General features: G+C 34.7%; 1 protein-coding gene across 1 annotated transcript; it reads left to right on the top strand.

The window, feature by feature from the left end:
- The first annotated feature begins 76 nt into the window (after positions 1–76).
- On the top strand, positions 77–27,165 carry LOC114250102 (uncharacterized). The gene is made up of 10 exons (XM_028183841.2): positions 77–281; positions 3,671–3,756; positions 4,325–5,385; positions 6,000–6,108; positions 7,422–7,644; positions 7,893–8,104; positions 8,750–8,862; positions 9,415–9,530; positions 10,408–10,527; positions 11,252–27,165. The coding sequence occupies exons 1-10, from the start codon at positions 216–218 to the stop codon at positions 11,462–11,464; spliced, it is 2,319 nt and encodes a 772-aa protein (XP_028039642.2). The 5' UTR covers positions 77–215; the 3' UTR covers positions 11,465–27,165.
- Positions 27,166–27,909: the final 744 nt, after the last annotated feature.

The raw sequence follows: 27,909 nt of genomic DNA, 5'->3' as shown, positions 1-27,909 counted from the left end.
CACCACCAAAAAAACGTAAGTTTATTCTTAATTAGTTTCATTTATCGTGTTTTCGAAGCGATGTATCAAAAATAATCTGCGCCGTGCCGTTTAAGCAGCAACACTGCTGCCAGTAAGCACGTATAATTTTATACACATGTAGGTCAATGAAAAAAATGGCTTAGCATCGATGTAAGCTCGTATGTATCGTGGCAAGAATCATATTTATAATTTAAATGGCCTTCAGTGATTTGTGTCACATAGGGAATGCGTACAAAACAGTCGAAAATGAATCAGACCAGGTGAGTGCGAGGTGTTATTGTAAAATGTAATTTCGTATGGGGTGTTGTAAATGTCGAACTGTCAATTTGACCCAAAATCCGGGTGATTTCTTTGATTTTCTTCAGTCAAAACAACTCTTGTCCAACATTTTCGGAATTTATGCGGTTTCAATTAAAATGATAGTTATTGTTCTCCGATTTGAATTCAAAAAACATTTTGTGAGGTTTCAACTAAACATGAATGATGACATCAAAGAATGCACATAATATTTTTAGAATTATGTAGTAGTGCACATTAGAGAACACAATAACAATATTTTTTTTTAGAAATGTTTTTTATTCTAAAGTCATTTGCAGTCTATCTGTTAGTAAGCATTCAGAAATCAATGTGAAAGGTCAATAAATATGTTGGTTCGTTTTCGTAAAAGTAACACTGATAATGCATTTGATAATACAATTTATGTCATATGTCAGGTATTTATTTGGGCTTTCTCGTTTTGACCTTGCAATGCATAATTACATATTTCCATCAACACTACCACTAATGACCTTAGAATGTTTTAAAAAAATTGGCACAAAAGTGTTTTTGTGTTCAGGCATATTTTTCTCTTTGACACAAAAAGTTCTACTTTATATTTGAATGCCAAGTAGCTATAAAGCTTACAAAAATATATATACAGTTCGTAATTAACTACAGTTTAAACTTTGTAGCAGAAGTTCTTTGAAAAAAAAGTTGTTTTATTCACAGTACATTAACTTTATATCTATTCAAAGAGCTGATAATGTAAAAATTGCCTGTCAGTCTGTTTTATTCAATTCCAATAAGGAATGATTGCATTTTCTCAACAAAGCAACATTTTCAACTAAACTTGTTTGATGTGTGCCACTAATAATTCCTATAAGCATTAAATAATCTAGTTAATCAAGAACAGTTAAATCCACTCAAAATAGAAAGTAGCTGAACAAATTAAATGGTTCTTAAAAATCAAATTTTATACAGTAAACATTCATTTAAGTGTACTGTTTATTCATTCTCATTACATTAAAGAAAATATAAAAGATCTTTACCCAAAAGTATTTTTTAATTATATTGTATGTATATATGAGGCAATCATTTTTTGTAATTGTATAATTTCAGAGTAATATCTATATTATTTCATTACCCTTTCAAAATCATTACCCCTCTATCATTAATAAATTGTATAATAATTTAAATCACTATCCAAACTCGAATTGAAGTTGAAGAACTTGAAGTTTTAACGTTAAACTTATCAAATAAAGTAGTTTTTCTTCTATGAATCCTAGGTCCCTTGATGTAAATTTTAAATCATATTATAATATTTCTTAGTCAGTACTAAGTAAGTAAGTAAAAGTATTATTGCAAGCACAAACTGATTCAAGTTATACATACTCATTAAAATTATCATTAATCATTTAATATATTGTCGTTGTCAAACCAAAATATATGTGCACTTATTGACATTTTTAATTTTGACCTTTTCCTATAATTCACAGCTCTATGTACCGTATATAAAAATCTGCTATGTGTATTGTGTCTATAGCTTTCGTTTGATATAGTTCTTAAAAATTTACTTTCATATAAAATTTTGTATGACAGTGTTTTTAGTCGTTAATTGAAAATAGAGTTTTTGCACATAGCAGATTTTTGTTTGACAGTGACGATATTCAAAATAAATAAGTTCTATTAATTAAATAATATAATAAATACATTAAAATCATAGATAAACTAGATACAGAATCCTAAATATCATTTTCACAACATGAAATCCTTAAATAAATTTATTTAAAAAATAAATTTAGAATGGATGATATGGAGGAAGAATAGTTTGATAGAGCAAGCTTCCACAACACTAAGAAGCTTTTACTAGCTATCTAAGTTAAGGAGTTATTCTTGGAATGTGCATATTGCGAGGAGGCTTAGAGTTCAAATCACTGGTAGCTTGAATCGTCGATACTACCACCACCAGAGAAATCTTACCATCATATAGGACATATGCACAACTGTCTACAAAGCAATTAAGAAAAATATAGCTGCTTTTTTCTTAAATTATTGAATTATAGTCCTCTTCCTCACAACAAGAGTTTGCTGTGAATCATTGGACACCATTTGTATTACAGAAGAATACATAACATTGTATTACTAAGTCGACCATCACAAATAAGATTTTGACGAAATATCAAGCTTTTACCTATAAGCTTAAGTAACCACTTAATTCCAGATAGGACATGCTTAGCTTTTTGTTGACAAAGTATTAATAATGCCTATTATTAACCTTTTTTTTATTGCTTAGTTACTGGAACCCATAGACATCTACAACGTAAATGCGCCACCCACCTTGAGATATAAGTTCTAAGGTCTCGAGTATAGTTACAACGGCTGCCCTGCCATTCAAACTGAAACGCATTACTGCATCACGGCAGAAATAGGCAGGGTGGTGGTACCTACACGCGCGGACTCACAAGAGGTCGTTTTTAGACAAATTTAATTTGATCAAAATCAAGAGAGATAAAATGGTACATATAAGATATTAAGATACCTAGCTAATTGAATGACAATATGATAATCATGAGATATTACATTTTATTCAATAAATATTTATTTATTTATGCACCAACAAAGTGATCATCAATACAAAAAATAGACAAATTGACAATAAGTACATGACAGATATGTGATATTGAGGTGATCAATTATAAATTATTATTATTTATTTATATTTATTTAAAATCTTATTAGTTACATAATAATTTTTTAAAAAAAAGATATTAAAAATACAATTTTTAAAAAACACTATATAAAAATAGATTGCCGCTGATGGCGGTATCTACGACACAAGCCACCAGTGGTTAGGACTCCAGAGTGAGAAACCTCACAATGCGTGCAGTATCGAGGATAACTGCTTTCTGTATTAGGCCCTTAACCCAGCTGTATAACGAAAGTTTCTTAAGATGTTGATCGAAACTTTTCGCCATCAAGCCTTGTACCGACACAACTATTGGTACAATGATGGTTGAATCAACATGCCACATGGCGGTAGTCTCGTGGGCCAGGTCTAAATATTTTATTAATTTGTCCTTTTCTGCCTTCACGAGGTTCTCGTCATGAGGAATGGTGACATCAACCAACACTGCTCGACGCGCAGATCGATCTATTATTACAATATCAGGTTTATTGGCTATAATATACCTATCCGTGATAATAGATCGGTCCCAGTAGAGCGTAACATTATTAAATATATAATATTACATAATCATTACATATGTATACACTTCACATAATCAGATCCATGTACATACTATTAAAATATTTAATTCCAACCATTTGCATGTGCCAATTAGTGAAAAAGCAACATCTTAATTTTAATTGTAAATTTGACATAAACTTTCAGTCAGAACGCATTATGGAGGAGAACTCGATCGTACGAGACCTCATCACAAAGATCCTTGATGAATCTGTACCCACAGAAGGCGGCAGGTAAATACACAGAAATTATTCTTTGATTATTGATGTTGATATGCAAACAAGAACACAGGCAGCACCTAGTCTAGTGATTAGCGGTTGATACTTACTATCATGAATACTATATGAATGAAGTTTGGCAGTAATCTGCCATGGTAATTTGTTACTTGACTTGTATTTGTTTCCGTTGCCCATAACAGAGGAGAAAATAGTAGTGTCCAATAATGTCGAATATGAATGCTAAAAACTATTTTTATAGGTCAGTTTAGTTCGGTCAATTACTAGTATTTTAAATGGAAAATCAAATTGGTTTGTTTATATTTTAATGTCTTTGAAATTATTCAACTTTGGTTTTAGTATACTAATACATACTGGGTTACTCTCGAGAATGTGACGTAAGGAACCTTCTATTTATAATTCGAAACTCAGCGATAATAAATAATTCATGAACTAAAATAATGCGAGTTTTGCTCCAGAAAATCTTGAATAACAAACGAGTCATAATGTAGCGTTATTAATTTTAAACTTCGTGCCCTTTTCGCCTCGCAGAGTTTCATAAAATGTTACCACAATAATTTTCCAGCACTGCACAGTCATCGGAAAAAAGTTTAAATAGCTTACAACAGAATTATCAGAAGAACGAAACGGGGAGCCCGTCGTACGCATCGCCTTCGTATTACCAGAACAATTTGTATTTCAATCAGAACGAACAAAATGGCTTCAACAATTTCAATATTCAGAACGGTTTCGGTGGTAACAATGGTTTCGTCAATTACGCGGACAACGACGTTAATCTACTCGGTCTGGAGCCGGTCCCTGACGCAGGTCCAGATGCCGTCACCCCTGAGCAGCTGAACCTTCTGAGGCTGGCCGCACAGGAAATCGGAGGAGCACAATTCACAAGCCCTAACGCTTTCGACGACAAATTCTATAACTTCTTCGAGCCCAGCCAAAGAAACTCCCTGTCCGATACCAATATGTTCCAAGTCAACGATTACAGTCGACCGAATAGTTTGAACTTGGACATGAGCCTGAACGCAAATTACGATTATAACAATCAGAGATACCCGAACTATAAAGACCAGAGTCAAGATCCGACGCAACTATTGCAGTATCTGAACCAATTGAACATATCCTTGGACCGAAATAGAGAAGAAAGCGCAGTTAATAATATGGATTTCAAGATGCCAATGGATTTAAACGGTCCATATCAGCACGAGCAGTTCAATAAGCCGGCGGACGATAAAATGTTTTACAGGGGCTACCAACAGCCGCCGCCGAATAAGAGTTTTGGCGACAATTTCTATGACGTCATGCCGATGAGTGACCGAAGCCCACTGACCCAGGGCTTCGACTACGCGAACCAGACGCCAACCGGTGTCAACTACAACACTAACGTCTTCAACCAGAATGACTTCATGCAGAGGCGCGACATGAACGCATTCCCGAGTAATGGCGTAATAAACGAACAGAGAAACAGTTTTGAGAATATAGGGAGGGAGAATAACATGCAGCAAGCGTCGGTCGTGCGGCAGAACCAGGAGCTAGCGCGGCAGATGAGCCTCCTGATGCGGACCCGGCCTCCGCCCAACCAGCTCAATGTGGACGTCTCGTTTCTGCACGACAACGCACCCTACAATATCGGTAAGGAATCCGGTTTACAAGTCAATTCGTGGCAAGTTCAGACAATAGCAATCCTTTTTACCCTCGAGTTTTTCAGTATTGAAAAATCTATTCGCCTCTATTTTCAACAGTTCTATCTTGTTATAAATATTGAAAGATTTTTTACTTAAATATATTATATAATTTTGACTTGTTACTCTGAGGTAAGGCAGACAGATAATGCTCTTTCACAAAGAGGGTGTGAGTGAGTCTATAGACAAAGTTACCAAAGCCCATAGACATGGCAAACTCAATGTATCCAAGACTTCTCACTCTTCAAATTGGAACGCGTTATTTCTTTGCAGCAGAAATAGGCAGGTAATGACTTATCTGTTCGAAATCACAATACTTTTACAATTCAGGAATGGAGCCGTTTTATAGCTTGGTTTGTTTTACGGATTTCCAACCGGAATCATGGTCCTTAAACTTGAGCGAGTGGGAATTAGTCGGCGGTCCCAATGGAAAATAAATAGAAGAAATAAGACTAACTTCTGGAGGCTGTGAAGTCTTACATATTATGTGTTACGCGATCCCTGGTCACAATTTTCTTTGTTAAAGATTATTATAATTTAAATAAAATATTAATTAAATTCCAGGTCTTGGAGCCCTGTTGGGCGCGAGTCCATCCGTCCCGCCTCCAGTGTTGCCATCACCGATGTTGGATTTACCTCTTTTGGCACCGTTCTACGCAATGAGAAATATGAGGTAATTTGCCCACTGTATTTTAAGTTATTTTAAAATGTGTCATAACTTTTTATCGCTTAAATGAGTGGATAAGCTCACATACTACTTGGTTTAGTGGTTACTGAATCCCATAGACATCTACAATGTAAATGCTGCCACTCACCTTGAGATATAAGTTAAGTTAAGAAGATTTCAAGTATAGTTACAACGTCTGCCCCGCCCTTCAAAATGAAACTCATTACTGCCTCACGGTAGAAAAAGACAGGGTGGTGCGACCTACCCGTGCGGACTCACAAGAGGTCCTACCACCAGTAATTACGCAAATTATAATTTTGCGGGTTTGATTTTTGAAGTTATACTTCTTTAGGCACGTTCTGAAAAATTGATGAGAGTGAAATTTTACGATGCGCGCGCACCGTGACACAAAATTAACAGAATGAAGTTGCCCACTAAATTGCTCATTACAATACTACCGACGTAACTTGGCGAGTCTGAATATAGCCCCAGATGAACTTTCGCGCATGTACACTCATAAAAATAAAGTGTTATTAGCATTCATTTTTTAGTAATATAAATGACAAAATTATTATTTAATATAATTCATACTAAATATTATTAAATTATTAACGTTCAATATTTATTATTAATTATTTAATATTTAAGAAAAAAAGAAATAAATTTAATAAAAATAAAGTAATTTTAAATTTAATAAAAATAACTTCTTACACGCGTACATAAGTACACGCACCCTTTGTTTGTTACACGATTTCCTTCACCGTGGAGGTCAATCGCGAACAGTTGCTAAGTACGTATTTCATCAGAAAAATTGGTACCCGCCTGCGGGATTCGAATCCCGTTGCATCGCTACACACGAATGCACCGGACGTCTTATCCTTTAGGCCACGACGACTTTAACCTATAACTAACGGCGTGGACACATGTCTAAAGTGCGGCGCCTGCTACCGTGTTACGGCGCGGCGCCGTGTACTGTGCACCGCACCGGCACATGGCAGTAACCACCGTTTCCTATACAGTTTCTGTCTTAACATGCATCGCGCTTCATATTTCCTCTTAAAATGACCTCCGTCATGGTTCATTATAGAAAGGTATGGATTCACCCAATATTTTCTTTGATTCTGTTTTTTTTCATTCGTCTTATTAGCAACAAGAGCAGAGTAATACGTCTCGCGATCCATGTTAAGACAGAAACTGTATTGGAAACGGTGGTTACTGCCATGTGCCGGTGCGGTGCACAGTACACGGCACCGCGCCGTAGACATGTGTCCACGCCCTAATAAATGTGAATCTGAGTTGGCTGAGTGTTGTGGTTGCAGGGGCGGCGCGTCGTCGTCGTCGCTGCTGCACGCGCGGCTGGAGGCGTGCTACGAGCAGTGGCGCCAGCTGGAGCGCGAGCGGAAGCGCACGGAGGCCCGCCTGGCGCTCGCCTACCCCGGCCGCGCCGTCTCCTCCTCCAACTCCATCCCCGTGCCGCGCCTGCCGCCCTGCCCCACCAGGGTCGACAGGCTCACCGTCGACATGCTCCGGGAGCACACCAAGGTACGCGACCTCAGGTGTCGAGCCTTGAAACGATCGATGAAACGAAAAAATAAGTCCATAGAGACAAAAACACATAAATGTATGGGATTCAGCCGCCGAGAGAATGAGATAGAACAGATTAGACGTTCTCGGTCGACAAGCCCTTCGTCCCAAGCGACGGGTTCGACGAGGACGATGACCGGAGACCCTTGTGCTCACGTAATGTATACTTCATAACAACGCTGATCAGTTCAGTCGGCGAATTACAGGTGCTGACGCTTATGGGCAAGATGGAAACGTTAAGGGCGAGCGTTTGTGCGAATCACAAGAAGAACAAACAGGACGACACAAAGATAACGGTGTTGAAGAGGGGACAAGAGAACGTGGTCAGTGAGAAGCAGAAGGAGAAGGAGACCGGCTGCGACCCGGCCACCTTCGATCCCTCCACTTGGAGAGACGATATCAAGAATTTAGCTGAGATGTAAGTTTCGAGAGCTATTTAGGAAAAGTTAAAACAAAGCTTACTTTGGAAGTAAATTTTAAGTGATGGATTTTTATAGATTTATTTTTGTGATCTTTTTTTTTATTACCCTTGTAGGCAAACGAGCATACAGCCCACCTGATGGTAAGTGGTTAAGGTCGCCCATGGACTTCAGCAATGCCAGGAGCAGAGCCAAGCCGCTGCCTACCGTTAAAATTATTTAAATTATTTAAAATAAATTACTAATCAGTGCGGGGCACACATTACGCCCTGTCTCTAGTCATCCCGCAAATACAACAGCATAGACTGACATCCAGCATCTCCTTAGGTTGACAAATGTAAGTTCTGTATGCTTAGTTCGAGTTTCTTAACGTTCTCGATATCGTAAAAGTTAAGCCAATTTTGTATGCAGTTGGAACAGCGCCCCTAGCGGCAAACGTACGCAAACGATCCCATTCCATACAAATATGAGCTGGCTTTAACGCTATCGAGAACGTTAAAAACTCGCACTAAGCACACTGATCTGGCCAATTTTTATCCTCACAGTATCAATTGTTATAAAAAAAAAGTTTTGTCTCACAAATATATTGACGTATCATAGTGCAGTTACATAAAGAGACGGGTAATGTGAGTGTTGTGTGTCAGCGCGCCGCACGGAGAGGTGGAGAGCGCCATGGTGGCGTGGCGCAGCGCCGTGGGAGGCGTGCAGGCCGCGCGCCGCCGCGAGCTGGCGCAGCCGCAGCGCGCGCGACCCGACCGTGAGTAGCCGCCCCGCCCCCCAACGCCCCCGCCCCCCGCGCACACCCTGCTACCTATGCTGATAGCCTTGCACGGAAGGATGGTAGAAATCTCGAGAGGCTCATCGTGACTGGTAAGGTAGATGCGAAAAAACCTCGAGAGCGCAGCCCAATACGTTGGTCCGACCAGATCCGCATCGCTCTTGATTCCACGTTTCACAACGCCCTCCACACCGCCAGAGACAAGAATAGATGGAGAAAGATCGTGTGTACGAAGGTGATACAAAAGGGTGGTCACGACCCTCAGCATTGAGGAATTCTATGCAAGGAGATTAGATTTTTTTTAAATATTAATATTTACAATGAGTATTATAACGTAACAATTATTGCAATATTGAAATGCCCGGAGCGAGCCACTTTTTCTCAGGTGGCATTGTAATTCTCGAGCATTTTGGATCCTTCGATGTTCGTTCGACTATTCGGCGATAGATGGCGCTACTGTTACCGGCGTTACAATACTTACTGACCGAGTCAAGTTCCAGGTGATGAGCCGCGTGTGTGCGTTGGTTGCAGCGATCCTGCAGCTGGCGGAGGCGGTGAAGCAGCTGTGCGCGTGCGCGCGGCGGGCCCGCTGCGCCATGTGGTGCGACCTCACGCTCACCGTGGCGCTGGCGCCGCACCACGCGCGGGTGAGGCCGACGCACACATGTTTTTTTTTAAATGAAACTTCTTTAATGAAACTCGATGAAACGAAAAAATAAGTCCATAGAGACACAAACACATAAATGTATAGGATTCAGCCGGCGAGAGAATGAGATAGAACACATTAGACGTTCTCAGTCTCCTCTTTGTGCGACTCTTCGTAGCATCCCCACTATCGTCTACTAAACATTGTCCATATGTATGCTCCTGTATATCTTATTTTATTTATAAATTTCACTTCTATCGTGACACACGTACACTTTATTTTCCTACCTAAGCTGAAATAGCCTCTTAAGCCTATCAAGCTTTAAGAGGCTATTTCAGCGTAACCTTAACTAGTAGGTGAGATCACGGGGCTCAAACCTGACGACGTTGCTAACATGAACCCTAGCACGAGCCGTGCCGGTGACTTCATTCACCCACCCTTTAAATCAACTCTACATTCTTTATTCTCAATGAAATTGAAATTATTAAGATACACAGCACTTATGAGGTAATATTTATTACAAAAAATTAATCTACATATTTGGATACATATTATAATATTTGAGTTTTATCTATTCTAATATATAAATCTACAGTGGTTTTTACGGATGTTCCGTTATAACTACTGAACCATGCATCCGATTGACTTGAAACTTGGTATCCATGTAGAAAATACATGTACTTAATGGATAAGCTAATATTTATATGAGTGTTGGACTCCCTAATAATAATGACAATAAATAATAATGTTAATTTTAAATGCCCAGCGAAGCAGGCGAGTATGGCTAGTTTTATAAAATATACTACTGATGAATAATGCAGCATTAAGTTTACTCATGAAGGTAGATTTTGTTGTACAATAATGACTTATTATTACAGAGTGAAGCGTCTCAACCCGCCTCCCAACAAGCCTCACCATCTAAACAAGCCCCGGACATCTCCAACCCTCCGAGTGTCGCCACCCAGGCAGCTCCGAAGCAGTCCACTGAAGTCAAAGAGGTGTGCATTCAATATAATTGCTGCGTTTTCGTTGAAGACCCCGCTATTATAAAGGACATGGGCCATTTTAGGCCCAGCTACTCGTGCTCTAAAGGACGTTATTGAGATATCTATAGAAAAAAACATTTCATTTTTACATACTTCGTTAAAGCAACCGTCATTTCAATAATTATGATCATTAATACTATACAATACCGACTTTCAAGACGTGACTTTCTACATATCTACACTAAAATTGTAAAGTTTTAAATTATGTACAGAGTATTAAAACATTATCTTTTAAAATGTGTCTGTAAAAATATACAATTCAGATGTATTCAAGGACTTTTTGGTGGGAACGCGAGAAGTGGAGTTGCGTGATTTGTTTTATTTTGTCTATTTAGTGTTTCTTCGGGTTAAAATGTGTAATAACGGTGGTTTATTAACTGTTTAATATCTGTGAAAGTGCACAAATGTGAGAAAGTGAAGAAAATGACCACCATTTTACTGAAATTATATTTCATACCATATCATCTCATGTCATTGCATTTAATTTCATCCCAGTTGATTAATGCCTCAAATTATTCTTCAATTCATTTCACTCCATTTTATCATTTTTCATAAAAATAATAAGAATATAAATTAAAATAAGACATGAACTAAAGGTCTTAGTTACCAGGTCATAAAATCCCTTAAAAAAACGATGTATTCAATACCTAAAGCATCTTGTTCTTTAATTTCTCAGGGAACCCCGTCCGCCGTCGAACCAAAGCCGGAACCCAAGCCGGACGCGAGCAAAGTTCCGAACAAACCAGCCGACAAGCAAGACAAGAGCCGCCGCGCCCAGTACCGCAAGGTCAACCGCGGCGACCTCTACGCCAAGAGCCAGCGGTACGACGCGAGGTTCGTGCCGAACAGACACCCGTACCACTACCTGGCCACCGGACCCATTAATTAATCGATAATATAAAATCGATTTTCGAAACCGCTGCCTCGATACGAATGCGTACGATAAACCTTACAAACTAATTAATCGATAATATAAAATCGATTTTCGAAACCGCTGCATCTCGATACGAATGCGTCCGATAAACCTTACAACGAACACTCGATTATCGATAGCACGCGTCCGTATCGATTAATTAAAACGATAACCGACGTCTCTAGTATGACGTATCGGCGATCGTTTTTTTAAAATTCCATTTCCGTTTTTAAACAAAATACAATTTACTTAAAATTGTTTTTTTTTTAATTAACATTCGTTGTATTGAATCGCATATCGTTATTAAAAAAACTTATTATCTTCTACCCGCTGTATAGGTGTTTAATGTATTCTGCTCAAAAACTATGACAATTTCAAAATTGAATTGTATAGGAGACGCACTTTTATTTTGAATAATACGCATAATGGTTGTATATCGCCTTTATATGTAAGCCTAATGTTTTTAACGTTTGAGGGATTGTTGCAATCTTCGATGTCATATCAAGATATTATATTTATTGAGAAGAAAAAGAATGAATGAAAGAAATGTGAAAAAAAAAACAGGAAACTCCGCTAAGCAATTTCTAAAATTTTTATTATTATTAATGCATTTAAAGTACACACAATTAAAAAACGATTGTACGCTTTTATTGAAACAATATTAATTGTTTAATGTTCCTCGATAGATTAATTAAAGTATTATTGTTAAAGTCTTGAATCTCGCTTCGGGCATAGTTTATTATGCGAAGTCCGCAGCTATTTATGTAAAACTTGTGTACAATAATGATAATGGATTCTCAGGTGAGCGAGAGGTGTATTCGTAAAGACTAAGGCGGGACATACAAGAGACCATAATATATTTGTACTTGAGAAATATTAATATATTAATTGTAGGTTAATTAGGCTGTTTGTGTCACGGTGTTTTTTTTTTTTTTTTTTTAATTACATTACGTGCTTTTGTTTGGATTATCGTAATGGCCGGTCGTCTGAATGTGACTTGCCAAATATTGCTTTCGGTGTGAGCTTCATTATTGTATTATACGTTGTGCAAATATGACCTCAACGAAATTGTATCCCGCACCAATGATTCTGCGTTCAAAACTGATGCACAAATTATAATATTACGAATTTTATTACATATAGTATAATTAATAAAGAGTGTATTTTATTAGGAAACTAGGCGTGTCCTGTGACTTTACTCGTAATTTTTTTATATATTTTTAAAGTAATGTATTTCACATCCGAAACATCGTGGACTTGCTTTACTGCATCTTTAGACAGGCCCAAACGAAGACTCGTATATTTAAAATCGTATCTATATCGCTTAGATGTTTTTTGATTCGAAACATTGATCTAGTCAAATATGTAAATTTAAATACCGACCCGATAAGCACAAGCTCACACCGAAAGCTGAAGTCGACGGTCCCCGAGAAAGCTGCGAAAGCTCCGCGGCGACGTTCTCGATACGTGAATATTAAATTAATTAATGATTGTAATGGTCGACACTATTTTTTTAATATAACGATTTTCGTGCAACTCAAGTGTATGATGAACTTAACTTAGGATTTTAAGGGTGTTGTTTTTTTTTTGTTTTTTTTTTTATCGATATCATTTTTTGTACCGCCGTCGTCTGGGGGACTGCGCCCGGGGACCACGCCAGGAGGTAGCGTGAGTTTGTACTGAATTACACTTGAAAACAATTTTAGTGGTTAAACATAATGACGTCACACATCTAAATTTCTTTTTATCGATATTTTTTCCCTTCCGAAAACCAATTCGTTGAATTGTCTTTCTCAAAATCTGCATTTTGTACTAAGCAACTTTCTACTAATGATAGGCTACATAATAATAGTTGGGACTTGTTAACCGACTTCAAATAAAATAGGTTCTCAATTCGGACGATAGTTTCATATTGAAGATATAACGTTTATTATTTTTATTATAGATGTGTGATCGTTTTTTAGTTATAATTTCGATGAATTTGTAAAAGTCTAGGCTACAAGTTGGAAGAGTCCACAGTCCGCACGGGGTATGGTGCGCGAAATGAATACATTTTTAGAGGCGTTTTATAAAAGCTTAGCAAAGCTGGTAAGGAATTGATTACTTGGGAACGAGCCTTAAGTGACAGGTCTGCGCGACTTCGCTAAGTTGTCGGTCGGACAATGGCCTAAGTTTTGTTATAAACTTATATATATATATATATATCGACGCTTGAAAGGCAAACGTGACTAAACGACAATAACTGCTTTATACATAAACTAGCGACCCGCCCTCGCTTTGGAAACTGTAATTTATTATTGATTTCTCCACTGTTTAATGGATGTTATTATACATATAAACCTTCCTCTTCAATCACTCTAGCTATTAAAAAAAACCGCATCAAAATCCGTTGCGTAGTTTTAAAGATTTAAGCATACATAGGGACAGACAGATATAAGGACAGAGAAAGCGACTTTGTTTTATACTATGTAGATGATAGGCAATAACCATATTCGATGCGCAAAAAAAAAATATATTTCTAGGTCTATTAAAATCATTTCAATCCTACAGCTAGATTCGTTAAAATATTTAATATTGTTTTTCAGGAATTCCAACTTTAAATTAGTCTACTGTAAAGTTCACTGGCATTGTCGCTTAGTCACGTTTGCCTTACAAGCGTCGATATATTTAATCTGTTATTAGTACAATTGTTGTGTTCGCGTGAGTACGTATGAACCGTTTCGTAGGGTCATAGAGGATAACGCGAACTTCGATTTTTTTTATCCATATATTTATCGTTGGGTCCTCGGATTGTTCAAAAAGACAAGAGCGAGTCGTTAGTGGCCATTTTGTATTTCAACGAGACGAGCAATCTCGTTGTGCTTTCGGGAGAGCTTTCGATAAAAAAGCTTTAGAATCAGTTTCGTTGTCTGAACTCTGCACAAAACGTCAGCCGACGGAATTCGCGAACCAAATATATGAATATGCGATGTTCCACGCGCGTACATTTAGTAGTTAAGTGATAATAACCTTTGTTTTTATTTGTTTGATTATATTTTTTCTTTTTCGCTTTTTTTTTTCATCGTTTTCTATAAAGCAATGAACTCGTATCGATAATTAATATCGATAAAGGTTTTACAACCCTAAATGAATTTAATTCGTTTTCGAAACAGTATAATTAATATGTTTAATGAATTTCACACGAACTATTTCGCAGTTTTATTAATTAATTTTTTTAACGATTTTCGTTAATACATAGTGCCTTTTTCGTGCATGCACAATATAGATAAATATATGTTTTGCTGTATACGAAAAGATCGATATTATAATATAAAAAAGTATAGAATCGAATATCTTTCGTCGAGTGTAACTCTGAAGTCATGTGGGGTTGGGTTTGAAAAACAAAGACAGAAATGACGTCATAGCTTGCGTCCGTGCAAAATGTAGGCATTTCCGGAATTGTATTATATAGAGACTCAACTATTCGCGAGTCGCGCGCGGTGAGAATATGATATAATTCTTACAAGATCATTCAATTGCAAATTGGAATCTTTTCATTTGCATAAGTTCCACAACAGCTAAAAAATGCTGTCAGCATGACGTCATAATGACGCGTCTGCATCACGTGTGACGTCACTTGTGGCCAAAATGAGCAGCTAACCGTAAGACTTCACAACGTTGCTACATTGCGTCGGATTGCCCGTTTATATACGATCTAATAATTGAAGACATGACTAGATGAAGGGGTTAAGTACCATTTTTAAGATTTTTTAATTTTTACATTGAATTAAGGTGCCTAAAATAATAATAATAATTAATTTACTACATAAACTCTTAAATCTTGACCTAGAATACTATTTACATATTTAACAAATTGAGAGGTTACGCAGATGGCTATAAATTCCATGTGTATCCTATTTGCCTATAAATCATATTAGACCTTAAAACTTCGTGATTGAAGGGTATTTTTAGAAATTGCATGTCATGAAGGATTTATGTACGAAGAGAAAGTATAAGTAACAAAAGTTTGTTACTCGTTTTCTCAAAATTAACAAATTGTATCATATCCCCTTCATCCACTCATGTTTTCAATCATAAGCAAAGGTCGGAGTAGGTAGATTGATTTAAGGTCGTTGATGTCAAACGTAGAGGATAATATGGATATGCCTCCAAAATACCGGAACTTCATATTTATTGTGATAAAATTCCGGAACAAAGGAATTTTGAAATTAGCATGAATTTATGTTTAAGGGGAAAAACGTATTAATAATATCAATCTACGCTGATACTTACCTGGAATAAAACATGTAACATGTTTGGCGCATGCTCTTCATCATATATCAAAGAAAATAAGATCGTAATATAACATACTTCCCGCACATTATGGATAAAATGGCATGTCCATATTATAATATCTTGACGCAAGTATGTAAAATCAATCCACCTACTCCGATCACTAATCATAAGTTACATTATGTTCGCGTCGCCAACCCCACATCGAGATTCCGTACCGCGTTAATTAATTTCTAAAACATTTAGTACAATTCGCGCTAGACTCAAAATCGGTGGATAACCAAAGCAAATATTTAATTCGTTTTTGTACAAATATTGTGCAACAAACGGATAGCACAATTATTATTATTTTATATAGTTAGTTAAACGAAATAATTTGATAAACCTCGTATGTATGTACTGTTTCGTTATTTTTCTTTTCCAAATGTTGCCATACGGACGAAACTATTTACCTCATATCAATGTTCTTGCAATACCTATTATTAATATATTCTCCGCTTTTTTTACACTACAAAGAAAGAAAAGAAAAAAACGGTACTTTTAAGATTGCACCGTAGTTATGAAACTATTGTTTTGTTTTATAAATAAAAAGTGCCTGAGCTTTTATGAAATGAAATTATCGGCTGCAATGTTGAAATAGGAGTTTGAAAGTATTTTAAAAATTATTGTTTTTCATATGTCCGGTTTTGACCTTGAAAATTTCATGACATTGATTGAATGTGTACGTATATAATACCTACTATGCTGTAGGCTTAAAGGCTTATGTTGGCAGATTTTTTCTCAACAACGTATCATCTTAAATGAATTAATTCGAATGAAGAAGATCAGGGCGATGATCGATAGAGATTATAGCTAATTTAAACGGTTATATCGAATGTATGTATATATAATCCCGTACAAAGTACAAACAAACTTTTTAATATGAACACTATATACTATATTTATGTACATAACGGGACTGATACAGCAACTCAACAAACTGGATGCAAATTTAAAGAAGAATAATAATAATATAAATTGATAGTATCTGTTAAAATTACTTCTCGGATTACATGAGAGATCTGTTATTAAATATGTTTTTAAAATTTCTAATATTTCGGAAGCACATTCAATTCTGCATTGTGGCCGACGATAATGAAATATCTATTTATTTAGTTTCATATTTGACAGATGAATTTATTTACAGCTTATTTTTTTATGGGACGAAAATGAAATTTTAATAAATTAATTATTTTGTGGCTATGAATTATTGTTTGTTTCATGTTAGGATAAAAATTATTTATTAGGTTTAATGGAGATGTAAGTCTTAAAAGTGCCACGATGAACCTTCGTATCGCAATTCGGTCGTATTTACTGAAGCATTGTCTTTGAATCCAAAAAAAAACATTGAGACATTTTATATGAAAATAATTAATGATTTAATCAATAATTAAAGTTTCCAAGATAAAAATCTGCATGAACTTCTTCCGAATGTTGACGAACTTTGACTAGCTGCGAGCTTGTTCTGAATATATTATAGATATATCCGGAAACGTGGTACAGTTAACAAAAAAACAACCATAAAAAATATTACTAATTGTTTTAAAAAAAAATGCGGTTTGTTTAGATAATGCTGCTGTGTTCTATGATAATATAAAATATTACAAAAGCAATTACAAAAATGAAAAACAAGCAACATTAGGGCCATATCGCTATGTTTTAAATATTTATTTTACTGTTTGCAATAGCTGACAGGAAGCGCTCACATTTACAGACTCCTCAGCATTACGGACATTTAAATAATTCTCAACAGTAATATTTAAAAAGCAGAATTTTATTTTACGTTATACAACAAACAATTGCACTGTTCTAAATCCTTATTTTTTATCTGTAAATGGAACTTTTTAAAATGCAAGTTCCAGACTTCAAAGGCTTTAAACCAAGTCAATGTTTCAGTGAACACTGCGTTCACGAGAGTAGCCGTTGAAAATGTTTTTTTTAGCTCAAAACATTGTTCCTTCCGTCCATATCGGAATTTCCGCATAGTATTTTATAAGCTTCCCTATCGACGCATTTATGACCCAAAAATATCAGTGCTATGCTTTTTCAATAAAATAAGTTAAAAAGTATATGATAAAAAGAAATATATATACCTAATATGTGTGTACATTTATTATATTTAAATAAAGTTGTTTCTGAATTTCTATGTGACCAACGCTTATAACAGCATATCTCTTAAGAATTATCGTGTGATATATAACCTAAATATTAAATTATAAAATGTTGTCCTTTTTAATTATTAGTAGTCGTTTTAGGTACGTCAAGGGATTTTTCGAAAAAAAAAATATAAAAAAAATGAAAAAAAAATAATACCAAATCTTATTCAGTACTTAAGTTTTAAGTGTAATTGTTTAGTGAATGCTTATCGGTTATATGAGTGTTCTAAAGCTGGGTTCACAAGACACGGGCTTGTGTTTGTACTACGCGAATTAAATGAAATATAAAACGTTGTTTAAAAAGGGGATTAGCGAGCATCGGTTCCGGGTAACTACTCATAATGGGCGGTTAACTGATTCACCGATTTTAATTAATTTCCATATAATAATTATTTTCTAGCAAACTGTATAAAGAAAAAAAAATCGCTTCTTGTAACTATCTCTCAAATCTTGTAACCACGATTAAATTTAAACTCTTAAAGTCTTTAAGAACATTCTTTTGAAATTTTATTTCCTGAAACAAGACCATTCAAAAACATTAGAAAACTTGAATAAGCCCACCAAAAATACATAAATAAAATAAATAAAAACTTTCACACTAATGTTACCTTTACTTATTTTAAAAATAAATAAAAATGTACTTTGCAACCCTTACACATTCTAATATTACTTTTTTTTTTTCAAAAATAATTTATTACCTATTTCATCTATATTCTTGCGAATAATATTCAACGGGTACATTTAATATATAGAGGGGTGAAAGGGTATTTTGTTTAAGTGACACTTCGCTTAATACGCTACATTTATCTTTATAATTAGAGGTCCGTTTTATTTGGCATAAGTATCAATAAATCGATGTTTTTAATTGAACTTCAATTAAGTTTATTCTATCGAAATAGTTGAAGAAGTTTTTTTTTGTTATGATATTTTTTCCAAATTTTCATTTTTAAATGGCTCTCCGGTGAAATTGCAAAAATTTAGCGTAAACCTTTCACCCCTCGATATATTTTATCAAATATGCACAACCCGTGGCTTGTGAGTTCAGCGGTGACGTAGGAGACGTCAGATATTTCGTCCTGTCAACGTGTCACTCGATGTCCCTCTCGTGAAGTATACATTCTGTAAGGTGCTAGACAGAGTTTAGATTTAGTTCTACACCCTTGTCGGATGTAGGCAGTACTCCCTCGACTTGGTACTTGAACGATCAGAAGCGGCTTCGAACGCTTGTGAAACGTGTTTAAATTAATATTCGTTTTGTTTTGCCGACGGTACCGAAGTCATTCGTCGTGCTAAATCGTAACGAGCGCTAGATATTAGTGATTTAGATTAAAACTCGTCGAGTAACTACCTACGTAAAAGTGTTAGTTATTTTTTAATTAAATATATATTTAAAATATGTTAGTCAGTGTTTAGATAATTCAGATTGTTAATAAGAGTATTTTTTCTTGAAGCCTCCTCTCCGTTAGGGGCGCGGAGTGTGTGAAACTTTCATTTATATTCGCTCCAAAAATCCTGAATGTACAAAATAATGCACCGCTAGTATAACCAAGCTAGATGTATTCGATGGGTATATATATATATATATTTATTAGCAAGACTGGTTCTTATGAGTAGCTTTTCGTGAATAGTTGTTGTGTCCGTCAAACGCATGTCTCCGAAGGAGTTTGAGTCTTTTAGTTTAGTGGGAATGTTCCTCCATGAGCTCCAGCGTTATCGGAGGGTACCGCGAGACTCGCTCTGCGAATGTGGATCAATGTTAGAGCTTTATCGAATTTGATAATAATATTACTCGTGTATATTTATATGGTAACCGTCGTATAGGGTTGTTAGGAACGGAATTGTTAGAAAACACGCTGCTTAGATGTTTATTGTCGCGGCAATTGTCTCTGTAGTTTCGAGATTTTAGTGTTTGTTGGGGTTTTTTTTTTAAATATAAACGCTAGTTGTTTAGTCTAGTTCACGGAGTCCTCGTGGTTCGGTCAATTTAGTTGTTGAAGAAAAGGTTCTGAAGCTTAACGAGTTTAATATGGTGAATGTTATTATTGTTAAAGTTGACGATGACTTTAAGAATTCTCTTTCAGAACAAAACGATAATTATTTTTTTAGGGTTAAATCTAGGTGTCCTTTCGTCGTCGTTCGGATGTTGATCGTTAACAGGCCTTACTGTTAGTGTACATGTCCGACGCCATTTTGGAAGCGTGTGATTTAGTTCGCGTGGCGTCCGCTAGGCGCGCTCGGGTCGCGCAGCGGGCCGACGCTCTTTTCGCCACAAACGCGCACGCACAAACGAATACTCTTAATCGTTTTAATAAAATCGGTCTATTATTATTGTTTTTGTCAAAAAGGGTATGGCTCTATTGTAGATACGTATGTTTTCTATTTAATATTAGTTCCGTAGTATTTGTAGTCGCATGTGTGACAATAACGGTGTTTTTAGTCCTTTTTTGGTACATTGTGATATAGATGAGCCGCTGCGCTACCATGTTTTGTTTCTTTAACTCTATTAGAATTAGGTTTTATAGCTAAAAAGCCTTGGGGGGCGTTTTTTTTTTTTTTTAAATTGTTGTAAGGAAACAAAATCTTCGAAGCCATAGTTTTAGAACGCATAGGATATACTAATATTTTTGCTACGCGTCGTTAAGTAATAGTTCTGTCCAATACGATAATACACGCATAGGGTGTTGTTTTTATTTTATATCTGAGAGCGAGGACCGACCCGCCGATGTCGGGTTTTGTATACGCATTATGAAGCTACACGGATTTGAGTTTAGCCAGTTCCTCTTAATTCTATTTGAAAACGAATATTGTCTTCAGTATTTATATAAAAATATTTGGAAACGTATATTTAATTTCTATTTTGTATCTCGTACCCACACAAGAAACTAATAATTAAAGTTAATGAATTAACTTAGAATATTAAAGCCAACTATGGTATGGTTCAACATTTGTGTGTCTGTGTATAACATTGGCCCTGTATCGCTATGTTTTTAGTTGTTTTTTCCGAGTGATATATGCTATGGAATGTGCTCGCGAGTGTTCACAGTCGAGAGCTTGTTAACAATGTATGTACAATTATATTCTTATAACATTATTATTATAATATGTACATACTCAAATCGCAAGCTTGTGTGTCAGCTGACAAGCATATTCTATATACACAAGAGTAGCCTCCGGTATCCAACAACGTGCTATAATAATAAAATCTAGTGTTAAATGTCACTTTAATTCAAGTATTAATACTGTTTGGATACAAATATTCAACTACACCTCTCTTATGAATTATCTACCGTATAAGTAAAAACATTGATTCTAACATGCCATGACTGTTAATGATTTTAATGTTTTAATAAATAAATAAATGTATCTGGAACTGAAAAAAAAATACATTCGGTTGAAGATAACTAGAGACCAACTCATAAGAATTTATTAAAGTAAAAAAATAAAGTTCTGCAGATAAAAATAAGAAAATAAATATAATAAGGTTTCATCTACAAACACATAGACTATATGTATTATATTATAATATTTACACAAAATTTTAATTCTGTACCATAGAAAAATGTTTGAATATATTCACCATCAAATCAGATTGTTAAAAGTTGTACTGAACTACTTCGTCTGTAAACATCGATTCTATACTATTGATTAACAAAAATTCAATTTAAAGAAGATTAGTCTCCCGTTTATCTTTCGGTGAAATTTGAAATGTTAGAAACACTAAAATGTGAAATATTTTAAAACCATAAAATTGTTTTAAATAATGATTATACAATTTAATACTGTGTAATTAAAAATTCCTAGGTCATGTGGCCTCTTTTGAATGAAATAGGTGCGATAACATTTTTGCAATTTGTAAATATAAAAATCAATACCTTTAATTGGTATTGAACACCTCTATTTTTATTATAATAAGAATATGGATTTTTTAATGATTTTTCAGTATTTAAAATGAATTTAAACATAAGTATTTCAGAAGGTAAATACTGCTAATATATATCCTTTATTTACTCTTGACATTTGTTATATATAAAAATACAGTAAAAAAGATGCATCAATGTTTTTACTGGTACAGTAATTGACATACATTTTACAAAAAAATATATAAACATTTTTTTATCATTGACTCTTTGATGTGTAATTTACAAACATGTCGTACAGACAAACGCCCAGTTTGCTTATAGGCAGTGATTTTTTTATGAAAGCAACTCTGGAACTCAAAAGAAAAATAAAAAATTTAATAATAAATGTCTCCACAAGAATCCAATGAGCCCTTCTGCATTGAACTCAACTGAATATGTGAAGTCTTGTCGAAGCTCACTAAGTAATATTTAATTAATCTAGTTAACATTACGAACCGTACAGAAATTAACGAATTTTAACCAAATCTAAAGTAGCTATATAATAGTTAATAATTCCTCGTTTTTTATATATTTAAAAATAAATGAAAAAAAACTATTTTACACTTTTAATGAACTTCAAATTATTGATATTATATTAATAATAATATATTCAGACACGTTTTCCAATAAATTTGTTAATGTATGTATTTTTAGACGAAGTCAAATAAAGAGGAGGTACTAAGTTTAGTCATATTTGCTTAAATTAAATGTAAGCTATTATTGAAAGAGTCTTTATTTTTCAATGATAATTTTGTAATTTTAATTTTGTATTTACAAACAAATAATGATGATTTGTTAGAAGCATTTCTTTTTTAAAACATATAATTTTAACATTGCCAATGTGAAATTTTATGTACTGCGTACAGAATAACAATGTTACAAAATTATAAATATGATTTCATATAAATTGAAATTTTTTTTTTTATAGACTTAATTGTTTTTTTTAGAGTTTCAAAAGAGAAGGTATTCAAAACTGCGAATGTGTGTACAAAAACATTTATCTACAATCGGTCACATTCAATAACTCTGACAGTATTTTCTTTAACCCATTGAAGTTTTATCAAAAATTTAAAAAAAACAATTATTAATCTCTCGCTTCTCTCATTGAAAAAAAATTACAATAAGTTGGATGAGTAAAATGTATTAATTAAACGCGAATTCTGACTAGATTTGTATCGATCACAAAATAGATTTTACATGAGTTAGAGAGCGAAAGAGAGAGAGGAATAGAAAGTTTTGGAAGCTCTGATAAAGCTCAGTTACGGGCAGAAGGCAAGCACTTTTCAATAAAACACACACTATATTAAAGTAGTGAAAGGCTAATTGGTTTCAACGAAGTTTTTGTAACTTTACATGAGAGCTATTTAAAGCTTAAAATTTGGAAAAGCATATTACAAAAACTTCTTAAACTATTCGAATGGAGTAAACATAATTGAAGTTCAATTAAAAACATCGAACTGTTGATGCTGATACCAAATAAAACGGACCTTTAATTGAATATGCAATTTCGAAAAGGGCACATGTCGCATATTTTGTCAAATACGTCTTTTCATATGCATGTAGTTTTGAGGCTTACCTACACCCATTTTATAATAATTCCAGTAATTTTCAATTGCTAATTAACCCTAAAATATATCTCAAAAGTTAACATTTTAAGTTTTACACTGCTTTAGAAAATAGTCAGTTTTATTTCATTTCCTAAACATTTTACATTTTCAGAGATGTGCCCTTTCCGAAATTGCATATTCAATTACAAAGATAAATGTCGTTTAAACCAAATACGCTTCGATATATACTTATATAAATATAATGGATACTATGTACTTCATCATTCGCAATTTTGACTACTAATCGAAATAGCACAAAAAAACAAACAGTACAAAATACAGTTTCGTACACAACGCGTTCTAACGAATTGAGAATTCAATTATGTTCTTGTTTTGTACGACTTATTCGTTTATTGTTGATTATTATGATGATTTTTTGTTTTAAGCATGCTTTATTTTTATTCGCCACCACTGTGTTTATATTGAAAAGTTTTAATATAATTTAAAATATATAAATATATTATTATTTAAAAAAAAACATGTAATAATAGTTTTATGGCTAATTTCGTTTCATTTTAAAAATGTCTTCAGATCTGGCCGTACGTGTAAATTTGTTTTATCATTCGTAGTTTGTAATGGCAATAGCTGATTTTAATTTTATCGACAAGTCAATGTTTCGCTGCAAGGGAAAACGATCTTACAAAACGTGCTAAGCGCCGTCGTTAAGGACGAAAATCGTCTGCACTTTGACTTGCGTAATGTTCAGTTGGAGACGTTCCCACGGCGTATGCGTCGTCGCCGGGATCCGATATCGAATTTGATGAGCTTATTAAATAAAACATGTTATAATATTCGAGTTGATGGGACAAGCCATTGTTGTGTTTTTTTTTATCTCGCGTAACGCAGAGTGCTATATCGATAGTGTACCGTAGATTGGAGGGAATAAGGACTAGAGGTAAAATAGAGACAAATCAGGGTTGTCACAATGCTTTTGTGAGATTTAATTTTGTTGAATAGAAAATGACTTTTATTTAGTGTTTAAGAATATTAAATAGTTTAATTTAAGTCATCAGAGTTTTGTAACTGATTAAAGGTATTGAAAAATTAATTGCCTAAAGGTAAGTTACCTAACAACTAAACAGTGCCAGCCCTATCGAAAAACTCTATTATCCCCATACGTGACCCGATTCACCCCAAAGCCAAGGTGAATCAGTTCAAACCAGTTTTTTAAGTTTGTGTGTATATTTTTAAATTTAATCCTCCGGAACCATTTTAATCTCAATTTTATTGGTATTACCCTAAAAACCCTGTGAAAATTTGTGTTGGAATTCGAAAGCGTCTGGATTCCCCCCAATCTACTATACTTCAATATTAAAGTTCTACTTATAAATGAAACGACATGTGTTGATGTCTCGCTCGCACGCTGTACGTATGAGCGAGAGAAGTACAGTAAGTACGATGCTTAAAAAAGTAATTTATTAGTACTATTTTGATAAGATGCCAATATAGATTTCGCATTGGACCAAGGAATAAATGTAAATTTGATAAGTGTAGCTCACTTCACTCGCTGACGGTACGTATTGTAGGGTTTTATAATGAAAATTTTAAAAAAATATGGGAGAGCGGGTAGGCGGAATATTAATTTAATACAAATCGAACTGGGAAAGGTTATTTAATTAATTATTATATTACTATTAATATAGAAGTGACATTTCGGTTAATAAGCGACATTTGTCTTTGTAATGAAAGGTCCATTTTATTTGGTATTATTTATTGGTATTTATTGGTATTATTTATTGGTATGGTTATTAGTACCTATCAACAATTCGATGTTTTAATTGAACTTCAATTATGTTTACCACATTCAAATTGCTAAAGAAGTTTTTTTGTTATGATATGTTTTTTTCCAAATTTTAAATTTAAAATGGGTCTCCTGTATTGTTACAAAAATGTCGCTTGTATGTAGCCTTTGACCCGTCGAAATTATTACGAAAATGAAGAAGGATTGCTTTAATAAAATAACAATTTTGATATCAAAAATCCAAGACTCTTTCCCTGTACGGTTAGTGAAAATGCATATCGAAAATTTGCCAGCTTTTAATGTCGTTAGGCCCTGCTAGTTCCTATACACGTTGCTTTAATTATGAAATGGCAAATTAAATTTGTTTACCTCCGTATTTTAGTGAATTACATAAATTTTAAATTGACCAAACAGCTCTCCCGGTCTCCCTTCAAAAATGTTTCTAACTGAGATAATGCAGTGCATATATATATATATATAAATATTGTTTGTTATTGTGTTGATGTAATGTGTCACTTGCGACGCGTCGGCCTGGCAACTGTATTTTCAGACTGATTAATATGAATATTCTCGCTTTCTCGTCTTTGCTGTTGATCGTCTAGGTGATGCCCGTGAACATCAGTCTAGTTCGGGGCTTAATATTCGGTGTTTACAAAAGAAAATAACATTTATATTATTTAAAAATTAACCTTTTTATTGACTGTAATTCTACATCTTGTAAATGCATATCTTTGTCTCTTTTTCGTTTCATCTAGTTTCAAAATTCAAATTCGTGTAAGAAAAACCACAATGAGATAAAAAAAAAATATACAAATCCTAGGAATAGAAATAGGCCTTTTATTAGTTTGTTAGGTTGGCCGTAACTGGCTAGCAATTTTATATGGGAAAATACTGAACTATACGATCAACAACAGAGTTAGACGAGTCATTTAGATGCTGTTGAGAGGTAAACAAAGTGACGGTGAGTTCGTGCAAAATCAATCGGGAATCATATTCTGACACATCTTCATATCTTCTTCACAGTCATATTCTGACTTCTGACGTGATATGATGAAATACGATCCACTATTTAGTCGTATTAAAAATTAAAATAGCCTTTTATTGCGCGCGTGTCGGATAGTTTTCGTTACAATTCTGTATGGAAATGATTGCGTTCATGTCCTGATTTCAATATATCGGGAGCAAGCAATGTTTAACGTTCTCAAACATATATGTTTGCGGAGTCGAACAACGTGCTTAGTGCGAGTTTTTAAAGTTCTCGATAGCGTAAAAGTTAACAGTTTGTATGCAGTTTGAACAGCGCCCCTAGCGGCAAACGTAGACAAAACGTTCCGACCCCATCCAAAGTTCAGTTAACTTTCATCAGTTGAATAATTAAAACAATTAAAATGACAATTGGTCCCTCCGGAATCCGGTTACTGCACTGTTGAAGGTTTAACTTTTACGCTATCGAGAACGTTAAAAAACTCTCACTAAGAACACTGTTTATAATTTTACGTAACAAAATTTTAATGTGATATTACAATCGTTTGTCGTTTTTGCACGTGTCCACCGTCACGCGAGAATTAGTGAAAATTTATTATCGAATAAGCCATTGCTGTTTCTAGTTTAATAAAACCGTCGTCTTGATACAGGAATAAGGTCGTTGTTTGTGAGTGGCAATGGAAGCTGGCCTACGACGTTACAGGGCAATGTTTTGAACATTTGACGGTAGTTAGATAAATTTTGTATGATACGATCGCACGTTCGCCTTATTCTTGTACGAGAATGTTAGTGTGTCGCCAACTGTCTTGTGAGTAAGTGGAAAGCGTTTTTAATGTTGTAACCGGTGTTAGTAATGTTATCGAGTAGTTGATGCTAGTTTCGGTTAATTGTTTCGGTACTAATGGTTTCTTTTGTTAACGTTTTTGGCACTGTATTAATTACCTTCTGACAAAAAATATATAATGAATTAAAAATAAAATGATTCGTTTCATTTTCGTTCCTCCGTAAGTAAATGTACGTATTGCCTTGTGCTCTAGTGCACTGCTCACAGCAATATGTGGACTAGTGGTAGGACCTCTTTTTGTCTGCAGGGGTAGGTACCACCGCCCTGCCTATTTCTGCCGTGAAGCAGTAATGCGTTTCGGCTTGAAGGGCGGGGCAGCCGTTGTAACTATACTTAAGACCTTATAACGCATCTCAAGGTGAGTGGCGGCATTTACGTTATAGATGTCTATGGGCTCCGGTAACCACTCAACACCAGGTGGGCTGTGAGCTCGTCTACCCAACTAAGCAATAAAAAAAAAACTCGTCGCGACGGGACATGGTGCCTTACATTTTGTTTTATCGACACTGTTTATGAAAAAAAAATCATAACAAAATCATAAAAAAAAAACAAAATGTGTGCAATTCACACGTGGTAGAAGTGAAACCTTCCAAAATTAAAATACAATTATCCTAAACGTCTTAAGTATATGTAAAATTTTGTCATTAGTAAATAATTGTAAGGTAGCGCCCTCTGTGAATTGATATTTTAATTTCACGTATAATCCTAAATTAAAATTCACTACAAGAGCTTTCATACACACGTCAGTATTAAAAAAATCTCACAGATGGCGCTGTATTAAATAGTATGTATATTTCTGTCTCATTCGTTGCTGGCTTCATCCTACACATTTTTGTATTTGTGTCTCTTACCTGTCGTTTTTTCCGTTGCATCCGGTTT

Source organism: Bombyx mandarina, chromosome 28 (genome assembly GCF_030267445.1).
Source record: "Bombyx mandarina strain Sakado chromosome 28, ASM3026744v2".
Classification (NCBI taxonomy): Eukaryota; Metazoa; Arthropoda; class Insecta; order Lepidoptera; family Bombycidae; genus Bombyx; species Bombyx mandarina.
This window is presented reverse-complemented; position numbering and strand designations above follow the sequence as displayed.

What these genes read in the sequence shown, in the direction of transcription:
- LOC114250102 (XM_028183841.2), top strand. Translation starts at nt 216, where the DNA reads ATGGCCTTCAGTGATTTGTGTCACATAGGGAATGCGTACAAAACAGTC. An exon ending in TGCTCCGGGAGCACACCAAG is followed by an intron (nt 7,645 to 7,892) that starts GTACGCGACCTC and finishes GGCGAATTACAG; the next exon opens with GTGCTGACGCTTATGGGCAA. An exon ending in GCAGCGCGCGCGACCCGACC is followed by an intron (nt 8,863 to 9,414) that starts GTGAGTAGCCGC and finishes CGTTGGTTGCAG; the next exon opens with CGATCCTGCAGCTGGCGGAG.